Source organism: Esox lucius, chromosome 4 (assembly GCF_011004845.1).
Source record: "Esox lucius isolate fEsoLuc1 chromosome 4, fEsoLuc1.pri, whole genome shotgun sequence".
Classification (NCBI taxonomy): Eukaryota; Metazoa; Chordata; class Actinopteri; order Esociformes; family Esocidae; genus Esox; species Esox lucius.
This window is the reverse complement of record NC_047572.1, coordinates 2,946,232-2,964,129: the sequence shown is the minus strand read 5'-3', so window position 1 is coordinate 2,964,129 and position 17,898 is coordinate 2,946,232. Positions and strand designations below refer to the sequence as shown.

At 41.9% G+C, this 17,898-nt stretch overlaps 1 protein-coding gene across 2 annotated transcripts in view; it reads right to left on the bottom strand.

The window, feature by feature from the left end:
* The window catches only part of LOC105029028 (cohesin subunit SA-3), a 93,050-nt gene that overhangs the window by 10,190 nt on the left and 64,962 nt on the right, over window positions 1-17,898 (bottom strand). For both annotated transcript variants that reach the window (XM_020044840.2, XM_029119341.2), the window contains exons 19-29: window positions 17,763-17,830; window positions 17,588-17,675; window positions 17,401-17,481; window positions 10,467-10,559; window positions 10,074-10,242; window positions 9,459-9,598; window positions 5,781-5,882; window positions 5,555-5,688; window positions 5,211-5,330; window positions 4,214-4,386; window positions 3,214-3,409 (exon numbers count right to left, since the gene is read on the bottom strand). In XM_020044840.2, the coding sequence (XP_019900399.1) occupies window positions 3,214-3,409; window positions 4,214-4,386; window positions 5,211-5,330; window positions 5,555-5,688; window positions 5,781-5,882; window positions 9,459-9,598; window positions 10,074-10,242; window positions 10,467-10,559; window positions 17,401-17,481; window positions 17,588-17,675; window positions 17,763-17,830 (1,364 nt within the window). The remainder of the gene's footprint in view (window positions 1-3,213; window positions 3,410-4,213; window positions 4,387-5,210; window positions 5,331-5,554; window positions 5,689-5,780; window positions 5,883-9,458; window positions 9,599-10,073; window positions 10,243-10,466; window positions 10,560-17,400; window positions 17,482-17,587; window positions 17,676-17,762; window positions 17,831-17,898) is intronic.

Genomic DNA, 17,898 nt, shown 5'->3' with positions numbered 1-17,898 from the left:
TCCTATTCCTCCGCCGGCTCCCCTGGCTCCTGCTCCTCCGCCGGCTCTTCCGCCGGCTCCGGACCCTCCGCTGGTTTCCCCATCTCCTACTCCTCCGCCGGCTCTTCCGCCGGCTCCGGACCCAATTGGGGACCCTATTTAAGTTTAGTTTGTAGGCCCCAAGGCGTGGTTCATTTTGGTTTTGTTTATCCTGTGTAAGGAATACCCACGTCACTGGTTGCTGCCTTTTGTTTTGTTGGAGTCCTTCCTTCTTTATTTTGCATTAAACATGGATTACCTTACCTACCTCTACTCTGCGCCTGTGTCCTTTTCATCCCACGACCGTGACAGATACGAATTCGGGACCTATAGTTCACAAGTCACCCACTCAGTAAGAGACATTCGCACTTCTTGGCCAGCTCTGCTTTTGCGGTCCGGCAAAAATACTATGAGAAAACAAAGAAGATTGAGAGAATGGGATTTGGCATGGCTATGGATTGGCGATTTTGAACAGATTAGTCTTGAGGCGTTCCTGGAAGATGGGAATAGTCTCAGAGTCATGGATGGTTTTGGGGAGAGAGTTCCAGAGCCTAGGAGCAACCCTAAAGAATTCCCTGTCACCAAAGCCTTTGAGCTTTGACTTGGGGATTATGAGGTGGCCTGTAGTACTGGAACGAAGTGTGTGTGTGTTGGTTGATGTGGAAGAAGAAGGTTGGAGAGGTAGGCAGAAGCAATTTTGTTTAGGACTTTATATGCCAATAGGAGGATCTTGTAGCTGATGCGTTGGGAGATAGGAAGCCAGTGTAACTCACAGAGAATAGGGGTGATATGCTGCCATGACTTGGTGTAGGTGAGTAGTCTGGCCGCAGAGTTTTGAACCATTTGGAGCTTATGGAGGGATGTAGATTTGATGCCAGTGAGTAGGGAGTTGCAGTAGTCAAGACAGGAGGTTATGAATGCATGTATTAGTGTTTCAGCAGCAGGACGGGAGAGGGAAGGTCTGAGTTTGGCAATGTTGTGAAGACGGAAGAATTAACATTTTACAGTCTGTTTGAAATGCTGATCACAGGAGAGTGTAGAGTCCAGAATGAGGCCAAGGTTACATGTGTAGGGGATGGGTAAACAATGGTGTCATCGCTGCTGAGATTGAAAGTGACAGTTTTGGTGAGGAAGGATTTGGTTCCAATGAGTATGAGTTCTGTTTTGTCACTGTGTAGTTTGAGGAAGTTGTCCTCAATCCATGCTTTTATTGCAGTCAGGCAGGCAGATTGACTGTGAGATGACTGAGACGGATTCACGCCATCGCACATAAACATTTTCTGTTGTGATTTAATAAATATTTCAGCAGTAAACGAGACATTTTGGGAGTTCTTCTGTTTTCAGATTTACACAAACAGCCACTATACATTTGGTTAAACTATTTATCTCCAAAAATGTAGGTGCAAAATAAAAATGTGCAAAACATAAGTATAAATAACTAACAACTTAAAAAAAAAATTATCTTCTCCCGACACTGTTTCCTGGAGTGAATAATGTTCAGCTCACTTAACTTGCAGGATATTTTCGTGTACACCTTATCATTACAGATCGCCATTTCCAATTCCATCTGGATTTTGGTCCTCAGCATAAACATGCAATAAGGCCTGCACTTAGTCATTGGTGGTGTTAATGTGAATGGATAATGCATACTGGTTCTCATAATTTTGGAGTTTATCAAATGCACTTTAGGTTGCTGTCTGAATAAAAGATGATGTCTGTCTGCTACACACGAGAAACGGGTGCACAATAAGCTCCCTGGTAACTTGAATTATCCACCCAGCTTTTCTAAATACAACGCAAACAATACGGTTTGGAGACCAATCACATGCTGAAATTAGTACAGAGTTAAAGTTAAATTAGGAGCTCCAAGGAGCATTTAACTACTTACACCAAATCTAGCAATTCTTCAGAAGGAAATATCTGGGTAATCACAGTTGGCAGAGTTGGTAGCTTTTTAAATTTCATGTTAGCGTAAAACAATTATTTTACGCAAATAATTAATTGTTGGATACAAGAGTAGAAGGCACATTTCGTGTAAGTGTATATGATTGATATTGGCTGCTCGAATAGAAATGTCTACTTTTCTATTACCTGGTATGTAACTCTGGTCTTTGTTTGTAACATGTCTGAATGATATCAGAAGATCATTGGGTTCTCTGACCATTTGTTAATAAGGGTATCTATCCTTTTTTCTTCAGCAATGTGGCCGACTGTCTTTTACAATGTGCCCCTACCCCCTTGACAGTAAACACCTAGGGCAGGAAGGATAAAGGTGGGGGGGACAGCCGCCCTTTGGGTGAAACCTATGTATTGTTGAAGACAGCTGGGCAGTATCTTACCACAACCCTTTAAACAGTAATAAATACTGACTGTTCATGTATTTTCCTCAGAGTCCCTCACAGGCCTGTTGTGATAGGTTTAGGACACATCTCTCTATTTGCAAAGGTATAATAAATTGCTAATTGTGCAAAGAGAATTTTGACTCTGTACTCCCACAAAGAGTTCCTATTAATGAAATGACCATAACTATGTTCAGCCTAAGGAAAAGAGCGTAAGGAATAACTAAAACACAAACACACTTGAAACAATATCCTAACAACGTCAGTTGGATGATTCATCTCATCTCATCTTCATCAGCTTATCCGGTATCGGGTCACGGGGACAGCAGCTCCAGCAGGGGACCCCAAACTTCCCTTTCCTGGGACCCCAAACTTCCCTTTCCCGAGCCACATTTGCCAGCTCTGACTGGGGGATCCCGAGGCGTTTCCAGGCCAGTGTTGAAATATAATCTCTCTACCTAGTCCTGGGCCTACCCCGAGGTCTCCTCCCAGCTGGACGTGCCTGGAACACCTCCCTAGGGAGACGTCCTGGGGGCATCCTTACCAGATGCCCGAACCACCTCAACTGGCTCCATTCCACGCAAAGGAGCAGCGGCTCTACTCCGAGTTCCTCACGGATGACTGAGCTTCTCACCCTATCTCTAAGGGAGAAGCCAGCCACCCTTCTGAGAAAACCCATTTCAGCCGCTTGTACTCGCAATCTAGTTCTTTCGGTCATGACCCAGCCTTCATGACCATAAGTGAGGGTAGGAACGAAAATTGAGCGGTATATCGAGAGTTGGATGATTGACATTACCAAAAGAACAAAAATAAGTGAAATATGCCCTTTGCTTTTAGGCTAAAAGATGAAAGTTACCCCTCTGAGAAGTCCTCATCAGACATAGGCTCACATAAGATGCTGCCCTTGTCAGGGCTGGTGGGGGGGATGTATGTGACTGGAGGCTGTTTGGATGGCTGTCTCTGGACAGTGGAGGTCAGGGTTGGGGTGGCCAAGTTGCTGTGGATACTGCTGCTGTCCAGGCAAGGCTCCTGGCTAGCTCTGGACTCTGAGCCTAGAGAACAAACCAGAGATTTACAATAAATATGATTTTACATTTCTTACATCTTACACATTGAGTCAATTAGATTAGGCCAAGGGTGGCAGAAAGTATGGTTAATACATTCATAATAATAATACAATCCATAACAACCAAGAATTTGGGTTTATCACTTAAAAAAACAAATGCCTCTTTATACCATCATCTTTTAGTATTGACTGCTGACCATGGGTGGTGTTCCTCCTGCATTTCGCTGCAGGTATCTATGGGAGAACTGAGGAGCTTTGCTATAAGCATTCATAGCTGAGACAGTTAGATGGAGAGAGGCTACCGCAAAAAAACTAGGATCAATCTGGCTAACCCAATGACAACTTGGTGGAAATATGTAAAACTGTGGGGAGAAGGGTTGCTGCACAGCCAAATCCTTGCTGTAATGTTTTCTGAATGCTTGCCATGGTTTTTTACAAACATAATCAGTTTCTGTCTTACTCCTGGGATTTTTGGTAAACTGAATAAAGATAGCTGTAGACTCTATGTCAAATGTGACAGTATCGGTAATACACACAGAGATCATTTGCACTGGGAGGATTCAAGGAGCAAAACATTTCAATTGGTGAACAAAACTGATCTGGAAAGGGTGCATGTTTCGACCAAGCCTAAAAAATCACAGGAATTGCAATGGGGGAAATGCTTATATTTATTAAATTGCAATGCATGTTTATGATAATATGTTTATGGAAATGTTTGTACTTACTGAAAAAGTTTTTGGTAAATGAATTTAACTCCATATCTATAGATTCAAATAAATGTTTTTCTGACCCTGGATGGTTGTCCTCCTGCGCTTGGCAACAGGGGTGCTGTGGGGAGACAGTGTGGCGTTCCTCTCCATCTCTCGCGGTTTGGAGGAACCAGAATGCAGAGAGCGCTGGTACATCCTCAGGGACGGCCAGGAGGGGGCAGCAGATGGACACTCAGCGCTCAGAACAGCTAACCTAAGGAAGTAAGTGAGGGAGAGAAAGAAAGACTCAATATCCTGTCTCTCGCCCCTAGGCAAGCACTTCTGAAGTGTGTGCGTCTATTTGTGTGTGTACATGACTTACTATCCTGTTAGGCACCAAACATCCCTGTAAGGATAGTAAAATAAAATAAGATAGATTTGAACTTGAGGGTCCAGTTTTACTGTTCCTTTTGAGGAAAATAGCTATATATGGCTTAAGATACAGTTGGATTAAGGATTAGAAAAGATGGTTAGATTCAGCCAGCAGCATAGCACCCTGCAACACTTGGCTGGTTTTCCTCTGAAGCTAATCAGGGTGGGTTCTGGGTCAGTGCCTCGATGGGAGAAAGCTGATGCTGGTGTTGGAGGGCCTTATTTTCTCTGGTCTAAAGATAAATTCCCATTTCCCCAGGGCAGAGAGGGGGACATTGCAGCATAGTGCCGTCTTTCCAATGGACTATTAAACAGGTCCTGAACCTCTATTGTCACTAAAGATCCCATGGCACTTGTTGTAAGAGTACGGTTGCTAACCTCAGAGACCTGGCTATATTTCCAATCTGACCATATCATCACGACCGCTAAATCACCCCCAACTTCTCATTCATCCCCCTCTTTTCCACATAAAAAATATTGTAAAGTAATATAGGCATTTATGTATGAATGCATGAAATGAATGTGTGCTAGTCGCTCTGAATAAGTACCTCAGCTAAATGACTAACATGCAAATTGTAAAGGGCAATAGGTTGTGTGGCAATAATAATGTGGGTTCCCGGAAAGAGTAGTAAGAGTAAAGTGTGTGACTGTGTGTCTGTGACTCACAGCTGGGCACGGTCCTGGCGTACGAGTTTGAAACTGAACTCGCTGAGAATCTCCAGGAAGGGCAGATTGGGGGGTTGCTCTCCTTCAGCAGCACCTCGAAAGGCAAACTGTATACCATCCCTGCCCGACACAAGCAACATTTAGATTTTCGCTACATTTAAGAGACATGCACAAGTTTACATATCAAAGAGTTTCTCTCTCTCCTTAGCTATGTGGCTTTGCCAAAAGTCTGCCTATCATTTCATTTTCAACCCCTAGCTGCGTAAGAACTTTCGATGACTGACTATTACAACAGAAATGTTTGTGTTTATACTAAAAGGTCTTGAGCGATTGGTGAAACAGACATGTGCAGGGACACCAGTGGCTGTCGGATGCGGTTAAGGTCTATGCCGAAGTTCATGGCTAGCTTCTTTGCTAGCTCTCTGATCTCCCCGAACTCCTTTCCTTCCCACTCCTCCAGAGCAAGCCCTGAGAACAACTAACAGACACACACCCTCCAACTTTAATATTCAGTGCATTTGTAATATGCATAGGGTATTTTCATTCACACACATGTGGATATGGACACACCTGCTTCAAAGTCAGGCAGACAGTTTTTGCACTCTGCACTGGACTGATGATCTTGATTCTGCTTAGAGTCTCCTTGATGATGTCACCGTAGTCTTTGTAGAACTGCAGGAAACGTGGTTGACAGTTTCATTCAACATTCTCCCTCTCCCACTCCAACCAATGATCTATCTTTCTTTATTAAAATACAGTTGTGCTCAAAAGTTTGCATACCCTTGGAGAATTTGTAATATACGTACCATTTATAAAGAAAAGATGAGTGAGCAGGCAAAATGCGTCTTTTATTCAACTGTAGGTCATAACAAAATGGCACAATCATAAGAAAAAACGTGGCAACAAAGAAAAAAATGAACTGACCCCTGCTCAAAAGTCTGCATACCCTTAGTTCTTAATACTGTGTATTGCCCACTTTAGCATCAATGAGAGCATTTCGGTCTTTTGTAATAGTTGTCTATGAGGCCCCAAATTCTTACAGGTGGTATATTTGTCTGGCCATTTGTCTTGGAAAAATGCCTCCAGATCATGCAAAGTCTTTGATAGTCTTGCATGAACTGCACATTTGAGATCTCCCCAGAGTGGCTTGATGATATTAAGGTCAGGGGACTGTGATGGCCACTCCAGAACCTTACAACCTCTGCAGCTCATTTTTATAACATCTTTTGTGCTCCATGAAACAACCACAACGTCTTTTTCTAGAGCAGCCCGTATTTCTCCTGAGGTTACCTGTGGGTTTTTGAAAACAATTAGAATTTTCCACTTCTTAATAAGTGATTGAACAGTACTAACTGGCATTTGCAAGGCTTTGGATATCTTTTTATATCCTTTTCCAACTTTATAAAGTTCCATTATCTTTTTTTTGTAACCTTTATTTAACCAGGAAAATACTTGTTGAGATTAAAAATCTCTTTTTCAAGAGTGTCCTTGGCCAAGACAGGCAGCAGTACAACCATACATACAACACAGAATACACAAGAACATAAAACAACTAAATTAGCAAATCCATCAACCACAAATCCTTAAAATATCATGCAGAACAACTACAGCCAGATGTGGCTTCTTCCAAGTCAATTAATATCCTCTTAAAAGCAACAAATGGGACAAGCTTATTAAGTTTCAAATGTTTCTGCAACTTGTTCCATGCAGAGGGAGCAGAAAACTTAAATGCCTTTTTTCCCAGCTCAGTTCTAACATTTGGTACAGACCAAGCGTGCCGCACAAGCCCTGAAAAGTGAAGCCAAAACGTCTCGATCGCCCCCTGGTGAGTGGTCCCAGTATAGGTCATAAACCCCGCCCTCCCCATGTTATTCAATGGGACGCGAGACCAACTAAACAATTAAATTACCCTTCAAATATATTTTTTCCGAAGCTGGTTTCTGTCATTTACTGTAGTTTGTATCACGCTAATGTAAATTCAAGAGTTTGTTTTTAAAATAAGTTTGTTTTTAGTAAGTTATTTAATGCTCTAAAAACAGTGGTTAATAGCCATGTTAATAGCTAGCAGGTGATCGTTAGCTAGAAGTTACCAATTATTTTTGTATTAGGCCTATTCTAAATTAAGGTTAAACATGATGTAAGTTAGGCTATAACATATCGTCTAGGTTTAACAAGCAAAGGTTGTACTGTACTTGGACTTGCGATTGATTACGGTATGCGCATTCTGCGAGGGAGAGTGAGGGCGGGGCACAGGGGTGGGGCCGTTGATTTCGCGGCTTTACGGCTTTACTTCCTTCTCGCTACTGCGCATAACTACTGCGCAGAACTGGTCCCAAGATCGCTATCTGCGCAGACGCAAGTCCAAGATGTCAGCGCCGTATCAGGACACTGGTGGCTTCATTTTTCACCAATGGAAAAGAGCGAAAGGGCGTCGTCCATTATTTTTACAGTCTATGGTACAGACAGAAGGAAAAGATCCTGGGAACGAAGTCCCAATATTATTTGCACTGATGTAGGTCTGAAGGTAGGATGGAAGAAGACCTAAAATAGCCTTATATATAAAAACATACCAGTTTTGAAGTCTCCGTGTTGATAGAGAAGACCATCCAACACGTTCATACAGTTCACAGTGGTGAGTGAGAACTTTAAGACCAGTGATGAACCTCAGAGCTCCATGGTATACAGTGTCCAGTGCATGTAAACTTTGAGACGAAGCATGCATATACAAAACATCACCATAGTCAAGAATAAACATAAAAGTACCAGCAACTAACCTCTTTTTAGATTCGAATGAGAGACAGGATTTGATTCTAAAATAAAACCCTAGTTTAAGTTTTAATGTATTTGCCAGCTGCTGAATATGAGAAGTAAAAGAAAGAGATTAATCTATTAAAATACTGAGATATCTGTATTTAGAAACACATTCAATCTTCTTACCCTGAGAAGTGATGATCGAAGGCAGATTTAATTTGGATTTAGAATTTGAAAAAAGCATGACTTTTTATATCATAAATGTTCTGTTGAAGCATATTAAAATCAAATTGTAATTGGGAGAGGGCCTGGACTGCTGTAGGTGCTGAGCAATGCAATACAGTACAGTATCTTGTTACGCATATTCTTTTCTGCTGCCCATGGCTCAGTATCTAGCCTGCTCAGTGCATCCATGTGAGAGCTACCAAACTCATGGACTATTTATTCAGACACTAATTGCAATTTAAAAAGCCACAGGTGTGGGAAATTCACCTTTAATTGCTATTTTCACCTGTGTGTGTGACCTTGTATGTCTTTAACAATGTCAGGGACATTTGGGTGATTTCTGTTCTCAATATGATTTAAAATGGCGCCAAACAACTATGTGATAATAAACGGCTTCATATGATCACTATCCTTAAATAAAATACAGTTTTGTTTGCATAATCAGTCATATTTTCAAAATAAATCCCAAAATGTCACAATTTCTGCCAGGGAATGCAAACTTATGAGCACAACCGTAAATACTTTTCAGGCAGTGGGCTGGATCTGAACCCATGCTGCAGCTATACCACTGAACTAAACATTTTAGCTCTCTTTGTCACAATTATAATTCCTTCCTCCCCAAGAGGCCACATTTTCACATTTCCAACAAGATGAGGAATGTAATAAAATTGGAAACTCTAACCCATGCCTCAACCAAGCCAATGTGTTTAAATTTGTTAATAGTTAACAAAAAACAAAAAAAAATTTAGGACACAGCCCCCATCTCTGCATCATTAGTCTCTCACCACTACTGTGGGATAAGCATGACAACCGTTTCCTTCTTTGATCAGATGTATTCTGTTGCCCACTATCTTTCCTATGACGCACTGTCCTCTTCAAACATTCAACCGACTGTTCATCACCTCCTCCACCTTCTCTCAAATGTTCCTGTTTCCAACTCCTCTTTTTCTGTTACTATTTCTACTCATCTATTTCTCAGTTCCTCTCTCATCCATGATCACCATTTACCAGATACTCTCAAGAGTCCAGATTTGCAACTGCCTTTCTTTGCTTTTTGAGTTACACATCCGTAGATTATCCATTCTGTCTATATCTGTTGGCTACCACTAGCAGAACCATTAAGCCCAAGTAAAAATCTGGGCATGCATAAATATACTTTGCGAATAAAAAGTGATTGTGACTTGGATTCAGAAACCTGTCTTACCTTTGCCCTTGGTTCACCTACCCTCGCCCCCCCCCATCCCTCCCTCCACTTCACACTCTCTCCTCTACCTTGCTGTAGAATTTGAATACATCCGTGGCAGAGCTGAAGTCCAGGACTCCGTAGATGACCAGCTTGCAGTAGCCGGCCAACTGGTTGCGCCGCCGCTGGAGAGTTGCGATCTTCGACTCCTCGTCCACCTCTTCCTCATCTAAACCCAGAGGAGAAGGAGGAGCAGAGAGAGGGGAGAGATAGGACCGGTGACAGAGAAGAGGAAAGTAGGGCACATCAAAGGTTAATTTCTCTCCCCAGCTCACCCAGTTACTGATTTCATCAGATAAAAGTTATTTTCACTTCTATATGTATTCCAATAGTTTGAAAAACAAATTGGTATATTTTTGGTATTAGTTCTTAGGTTCCTTATACACGTGTGCTTAATAAAACACCCTATTCCCTTCCAAATAGAGAATAAGACGTCATTTTGGACACACCCTCTCGGCCCAACAATGTACCCATTTCACTAACATACATGCAAGTACTTTGCTGTTCCATAATTGGTCATTTATGATGCACCAGTGTGATGTAAACAATTACCCGATAGAACTGAAATATTAGTTCTTTGAGGGCACCTTTAGTATTGAATGCAGGCACACACGCGTAGAACCCAACAGTTTTGCTGACCCTACCGGACAGTTGGTCGCCGTCAGGCTCGGCAAAGACGTAGTCAAGGAGGAAGGCGGCCATGTCGGAGCGGAGGGAGTCTGAAGGGAAATGGACCAGGGCCTCCAGAGCCGGCTGGGAGCACGCTGAGCTTGGCCCAAAAAGCAGCAGCAGGTCACACAGCAGCTCAAATGCCTGGGGGAGCAGCAGAAAGGTCAACACACATTCATGTCCAAAGACAGTATAGTCAGGTGATTTTGTGGATTCAAAAGCAACAGTTCACAAAGATTATTTAAGTTATTGAGCTGTTGTTGGGATATTGAGGGCTATTATTGGAGTTTCCACATGTTTACTGAATGGACTGTCTTTGATTGGAATAACAAGAACAATGTTGAAGACACACCAACATTGGTACTAACCTGATCTCGGATCCCCGGCTGGCCTACGGACAGGCAACTCTGGCACATGATGCAGAAGGAACGCACTTCCTTTTTCAAATGTCTCACATCCACCTGGGAAAAGTGTGAGAAAATAGTAAAAATGGAAATGGGTGGAGGTGAGGGAGAGGGTAACATACTGAGAGCAATGACTTGAGAATGTCAGACAGGGAAGCACAGAAAGAAGGGAAGGATTTGTCAGATTTTTATGTTCGTGCCGTAGCCCAAGATTGCACGAACAACAGAAATGTATGTATGCCTAATCGTAACTGTGTACAGGGGTTACAATTAGAGAAAAACCCATGACTGAAACTTAAGTTAATCTCTGAATTATTGCCTGTGGTGCCAATTTAACTTTCCATTGTATGTAGAAAAGCCATAACTATAGTGCTTTCAAGGAAAGTGGATAGCTTTTGCTAAATCAAATCCCGGGCACTCCAAGGTGAAAATAAATCTGTCCTTGAGCCCCACACATTTAATATTATTTGCTACAGGATCCCTGTAAGAAATGTTTGCGAAATATCTGATTCTGTGGGTGCATATTTTCAAATTGATATAATACATATGCGTATAATACAAGCATCAAACTAATTATTATTATTCATTTATTATCAACCCTTACCAACTGATGGATCATAGTGGCTATACATGTATCCCCATTTGTTCTACTGGACAGAACCCTGATCATTAAAAACAATACTGTTTATTGGTGTATTGGTGTTACCCTATAAACATAATTTTTTTTATATTTTCCCTTTGAGAAGCATTCTCATGTATTAACAATTAATAGGATTAATAACTGTCATGCACTGAATGCTTGAGAAGTGGAACTTTATAATTTTAGGGGCATCTTTACCAACACAAAGTGAGCCCCAAAGCACCAATGCCATTTACCAAAATAGCCAATTAAATTCCTTTGAAACCGGGGAAAATGTGTTCTGCAAAGACATAACTATATGTGAATCTGGGGCTACATGAACAACACTGATATGGACATCAAATACAGGTTGTCATTAACTGGCATTAACTCAGAGGTGGCACCATTAAATTGGTTACATATTAGGGGCCTTTCTTGGGGACCAGTCTGAATTATTCCTGAACTTGTGAGGTTAACTTCTGTGTCCTACTTGTATGCTTTGTTGATGAAAGATAATTGTAAACATTCATATGCATTTGAGTAACTTCGTAGACACTTATCCAGATGGACAAGGCATGTTACAATTATAGTAACAGCATAAAATGTTGTAAAATCAATTATTAAATTCATCAACAGCTCACTTCAAAAAGGTGTTTATAAAATGATATTCCCATTCCATACTTCAGATTCTATTGAATCATGTCACTATGTATTGCACTGTACTTACTTTATCCTACCAGTCTCTATCGCTGAGTCACCATGCAATTACACCACGATGTCTGACAGGTTTGTGGGAGCTAGAATTCATTAGCTACTTAGCCTAGAGCACAGGTGTCAAACCGGTTCCACGGAGGGCCGAGTGTCTGCAGGTTTTTGCTCTCTCCTTGTACTTGATTGGTTAATTAGGTCACTGATTGGTTAGTTTCTACCCTCACCTGGTTGTGTAGGTATGAACTAGGAACCAATTTATAGGAAAAACCAAAAACCTGCAGACACTCGGCCCTCCGTGGAACCGGTTTGACACCCCTGGCCTAGAGCATTAATCGTCATCCATCTGTTATGGTTTGACAAAAGTATTTATATTTTCTGAGTAGACAACTGGAATTTTTTAGCTAGCTAAGTTAGCTAAAAATGTTTTACAAATGTCTTTGTAACAACACCAAGTCATCCGTCTTAACTTAACCAACTGAGCAACCTTTTCGGGAACTTAATCATTGTCCATTGGCCTTGGGTAGCAACAACATATTGTTTCATCTGTACTCAGTTTTTTTCCCCGTAACAAACAAATGTAATCAGTGAGCTTAAAATAATACTACCTAGCCAGCTAATAATGTAAGCTAGATCTCTAGTTAACATGGAGTAGCTACACTAGGCACTGCACTGTGGGATCGTTAACATGCTGTACGCTGCCTGCTGTTACCTACCTGGCTACCTTCGAATTTACTCTATATAAACTAATTGGTTAAATTCTACTTTGAGGTTACCAACGCCATATTTTTCATTTGTTGACCTCTTACCCAATTTTAATACAACGGGACTATTTTTTGACCCCTGAACACCATACGCAAAGTATAATTAAAATGCCTTATCACTGTAATTGTTGTAGCTACAACATGGAGATCTATCGTCTTCAGGTAAAGAGAGCAGAGTTAGAGGCTCGGCTTCAGACGCAAATGTCAGGCAAGGATTATATTAGTGTAGAAATAGAAAAAACTGGGTCTGTGCAACCAAGAAGAAACTAGTGCTGTTAGCGCCATGGGAAAGCTCCTGCAGCCGGGCAAGAACTTTCTCTTGGTCGCTGGGAAAAAATGCCGTCGACCAGTTAAACCTGAGTCGTTGCTAAATCCAACTGATACTTTCAACAGGTTTTCCCCACTGGAGTCGGAGTCAAGGCCCGAGCCGTCTTCAGAGGGGAATGATCGGCAGGCATGTTCTACCGGTGGCCTGGAAAAACTAAAAACTTTATTCATCTGCGATTCCATTACCCGCAGTATTAGACTAAAGAATCAGCCGGCGATCGTACATTGTTTACCGGGGGGCTACTTAGCCGACGTAGTTGCAAATCTGGGGTTGGTGCTAGCGAAGTCTAAAACTGGCAAGTATAGAGAGTACAGAGATTGTTATTCACGTTGGCACCAACGACAGAGGTTACAAAGCAGAAAATAGCATCAGCGTATAAATTAGCTAGAAAGATGTTTCGGAATCGAGCAATTGTCTCTGGCCCCCTCCCAGGTAGGGGTAATGACGAGCTCTACAGCAGACTTGCGGAACTCAATCGCTAGCTGAAAACGGAGTTCTGCCCGTTGCAGGAGGTAGAGTTTGTAGATAACTGGCTCTCTTTCTGGGAGAGAAATAGGGCCAGGTCTGATCTGCTGAGGAGCGACCGACTCCAACTTAGCTGGAGTGGTGCTCTTCTTTTATCTAGGAACAGTGACATTAATCTCACTCCTATAGCCTCACCATGAGATAGAGTGCAGGTCAGGCCGCAGGCTGTTAGTCAGCCTGCAAGCATAGTGGAGTCTGTCGATAGCATAGCCAGAGTAGTTAGTACAGCTTTACCTATTGCCAGTGTGACTCATTCCAGGCTGAGAAAAGTTTAACAATTTAGTGCTAACAAAAACAACCTTATTAAGATAAAGCATTCCTCCACCTCGGTCACAAATAAAAATGGCTATCACCTCGCATCTCAAAATGGGACTCCTAAATGTTAGATCCCTTGCTACAAAGGCAGTTGCAGTAAATTAATTAATCTCTGATCATAAACTAGATGTTATTGGTTTATGTGAAACGTGGCTAAAGCCTGATGAATTCATTGCCTTAAATGAGGCCTCTCCTCCTGCCTATAATAGTGACCATAACCCTCGTGCATCCCGAAAAGGAGAGAGTAAATAAATCTGTAAACGATCAAATCGAGGATCTAAACTCAACACTGCGAAATACATTAAATACGGTGGCACCACTAAAAACCAAAGAAATACGCAACAAGAACCTTGCTCCCTGGTACACAGACAATACTAGAGCACTTAAGCAAGCATCCAGAATATTGGCGCGAAAGTGAGTTAACAAAAAGGCAAAGCTTCTTTCTGGGTCTTCACTTTAGTTGTAATGAATACATGAACTACTTTGATGAAAAGATCATCACCATTAGAAAACAAATAACTGACTCCTCCTTAAATAGTTATAGTCCTCAAAATCTCAGCTGTCCTGAGAATGTCCGGAACCTCCCTGACCAGGTGTCAATGGGGACACTTTTTTGATACCGTATCGCTCAACACATTCACAAAATTTGTAATGAGTTCTAAACCCACAAACTCTCAACTAGACCCAATTCCAACCAAATTACTTAAGGAGCCATTTCCTGTGCTAGGTCAGCCAATGTTGAACATAATAAATTGCTCCTTTCCTTCCCAATGTGTACCAAACTCTCAAAAAATTGCGAAAATTAAGCCTCTTCTAAATAAATCGCATCTGGATCCCGACATATTACATAATTATAGGCCAATATCGAACCTCCCATACTCTCAAAAATCTTAGAAAAATGTGTTTCCCAACAACTGAATGCCTTCCTGAAGAAAAATAACATTTATGAAATAAATCTGTCCTTGAGCCCCACACATTTAATATTATTTGCTACAGGATCCCTGTAAGAAATGCTCCGCATCAGCCCTGTTGCTTCTTGATCTGAGTGCTGCTTTTGACACTATTGATCACTCCTCTTAGATCACTCCTCTTAGAGAGACTAGAAACCCATATTGGGATACGTGGACATGTTCTAGCCTGGTCTTATTTATCTGAAAGATATCAGTTTGTTAGTGTGGATGGCATATCCTCTGACAAGTCAAAGGTATGTTTTGGTGTTTCTCAAGGCTCGGTTCTGGGCCCCTAATTGTTCTCACTATATATGCTGCCTCTGGGCGATGTAATCCGAAATCACTATGTAAATTTTCACTGTTATGCTGATGACACAGCTATATATTTCAATGAATCATGGAAAAGCCCCTTAATTAGCTACTTTCGAAGCATGTGTTTCAGATATTAGGAAGTGGATGACAGAGAACTTCTTTCTCTTAAACTCAAGAAAAACAAAAATGTTTGTTTTAGGACCCAAGAAACAAAGGGTGTTGTTAGCAGATCTCACTGTGACCCTCGACGGCTACATGGTCGTATCCCAAAAAACTGTAAGAAACCTCGGCGTTACCCCTGACCTCTCCTTGGATGAACATATAAAATGTCTCAAGAGTTGCTTACTTTCATCTTCGAAACATTGCAAAAATCTGAAACTTTCAACCAAAAACGGATGCAGAAAAACTAATCCATGCTTTTGTTACTTCTAGACTAGATTACTACAATGCTCTTCTTTCCGGTAACCCTGACAAATCAATAAATAAACTTCAATTAGTGTTGCACACGGCTGCTAGAATCCTAACTAGAACAAAAAAATTTGAATACATTACTCCTGTCCTGGCATCCTTACACTGGCTGCCTGTTAGGGTTAGGGCTGATTTTAAGGTTTTACTCTTAACCTATAAATCAATACATGGACTTGCTCCTACTTACCTTGTTGAAATGATCCAGCCATACATACCTACACATAACCTATGATCGCAAGATGCAGGCTTTTTAATTGTGCCTAGAATTTCTAAACAAACAGCCGGGAGTCTCCTCCCGTTTTAAACTTTAGGAGAACATGAGGTCCTGGTCCACACCTGCGGAGTACCTGGTTTGGGGGGCCTGTTGCTGTCCCTGTCCAAAATCCTCCTGGTTGTGTTGCAGATCAAGACAATACCTGCCACTGTGCTGACACCTCCTCCCTCCCCCGTGTTGTCCCTGTCCTTGTCCATTTGGTCATGGTTCTGACCTAGTCTAAATTTAAATAGACTCTGGATTTAGCCCACATGCGTTTATTAATTATTCCAATTGGACTCTTAATATTTCACCTGGCACAGCCAGAAGAGGACTGGTCACCCCTCTGAGCCTGGGTCTTCTCTAGGTTTCTTCCTAAATTTCGGCCTTCTTAGGGAGTTTTTCCTACCCACTGAAATTCAACACTACTGTTGTTTGCTCCTTGGGGTTTAAGGCTGGGTGTTTTTGTAAAAGTACTTTGTGACAACTGCTTTTGTGAAAAGGGCTTTATAAATAAATTTGATTCATTGAATGACAAATGCAGGCTACTAAATGTAACAATAGTAATGGATATGATCATTCTATTGAGATAGGGGACAAGTTGAGGAGTTTGACATACCTTGTTTTTTACTAATAACATTTCCACAGACTTTTTCACCTGACAAGGAGACATGTGATTGGGGACCGTGTGCAAAGAAAGTAGCTAGTAACCATCTGCACTGACTTGATTCTGATGATCACTAGCATCACTAAGCAATGAGTTGTTGAGAGGCGTGGTTGATGCTCTACCTCTGGGGCCAAGTTGGCTGTAGCTAGGAGATCACTGTACTGACAGGTGCATTCACTTGCTGCAGTCGGCGTTTGAGGTAGTGTGTTACATTCAACAGAGTAAATGGGCTGAAATTTGGATAAGTATTTGATCAACTTGTTCAATTGCAAGAAATTCACGTAAATGTTTTCCTTTGCAAAATGTTATTTTTACATTTATATTAGTAGATACATTGAATGTGCTCGATACTCCTCTGAGTTGACACATTTGCCGGCAGGTCTGCATTAACTATGTCATGAGGGCACAATCCTAGACATACTATAAATTGTTATGGATATCTGATTCCCTGTCAAAGGAATGCTGCCCTTTTGGAAAGTATAATGTGAAGACCTTATTATTGCGGGGGATCGTGACATAAGCTAGTGGCAGCCAAGTGTGACCCAGAAAATAAGATCATTGATGTCTTGGGGACATTTTGCTAGTCCCCATGAAGAAAAAAAGGTATTTTCAGCGGGTGTAAAATTTAGGAAAGAAGTTCAACTTGGGAGTGGGTTTACAATCTACTAAGTAATTTGGGGTTAGGGTTCAATTGTGTGGTTTGGGGTTGTGGTTAGGTTAACAGATTTTCTTTTTAATGGGAGTAATTGTTTGGGTGCCCACAAAAAAAGTAAAACAAATGTGTGTGTGTGAGACAGTCTGCGAGTGTCACTGTGGGCTCTGGTGCACTTGAGCAGATTGCCATGTTAATTGCCTGCTGTCCAAACAGCTGGAACATAAGGTGGCGAAGCGGGGCCATCTAAACAGGGCAGGCAGGCACAGTGCCTCGTTCTAACTCCGGGGGTACAGAAGATGGCAGGCTGGCAGTGCCCATGCTGTGAAGTGGCTACCTGAGCTAGCGCAGAGTTGGACGCTTGGACTTTCTCCCAGAGTACGTGGAACGCTGCACAATTCAGAGCTGGAACCATCAGCTGAAACGACACAGGACAACATCCACGGAATTTGTCTTTTTGTAAGACACTCCTTCTTGCCATGCTCCTTGTTAGTGTGTGTGTGTATGTGTGTGTGAACACACACCTCTTTGTCGATATCTCTGGACTCTACACCATTCTTCAGCAACTGAAAGCAGGGCTTAAACAGCTTCCAGGCAGTCAGGTCTTTAGCACTGAAAACAAACATACCCACACTGTTGTATTACGTCCCTTCTGTGCCTAGTAAGTCCATACACAGAAACACACACACACAGGTGTACCTGCTGAATGCTGATAACTTCTTCAGGGCTGTGGCAGCTCTGTAAACTTCATCTTCATCCGCAGTTCCCTGAGAACAGGGGAAAAGAGAGGGATTGAACGCTGACGTTGTTCAGCGTGTGTACATAATCCATGACA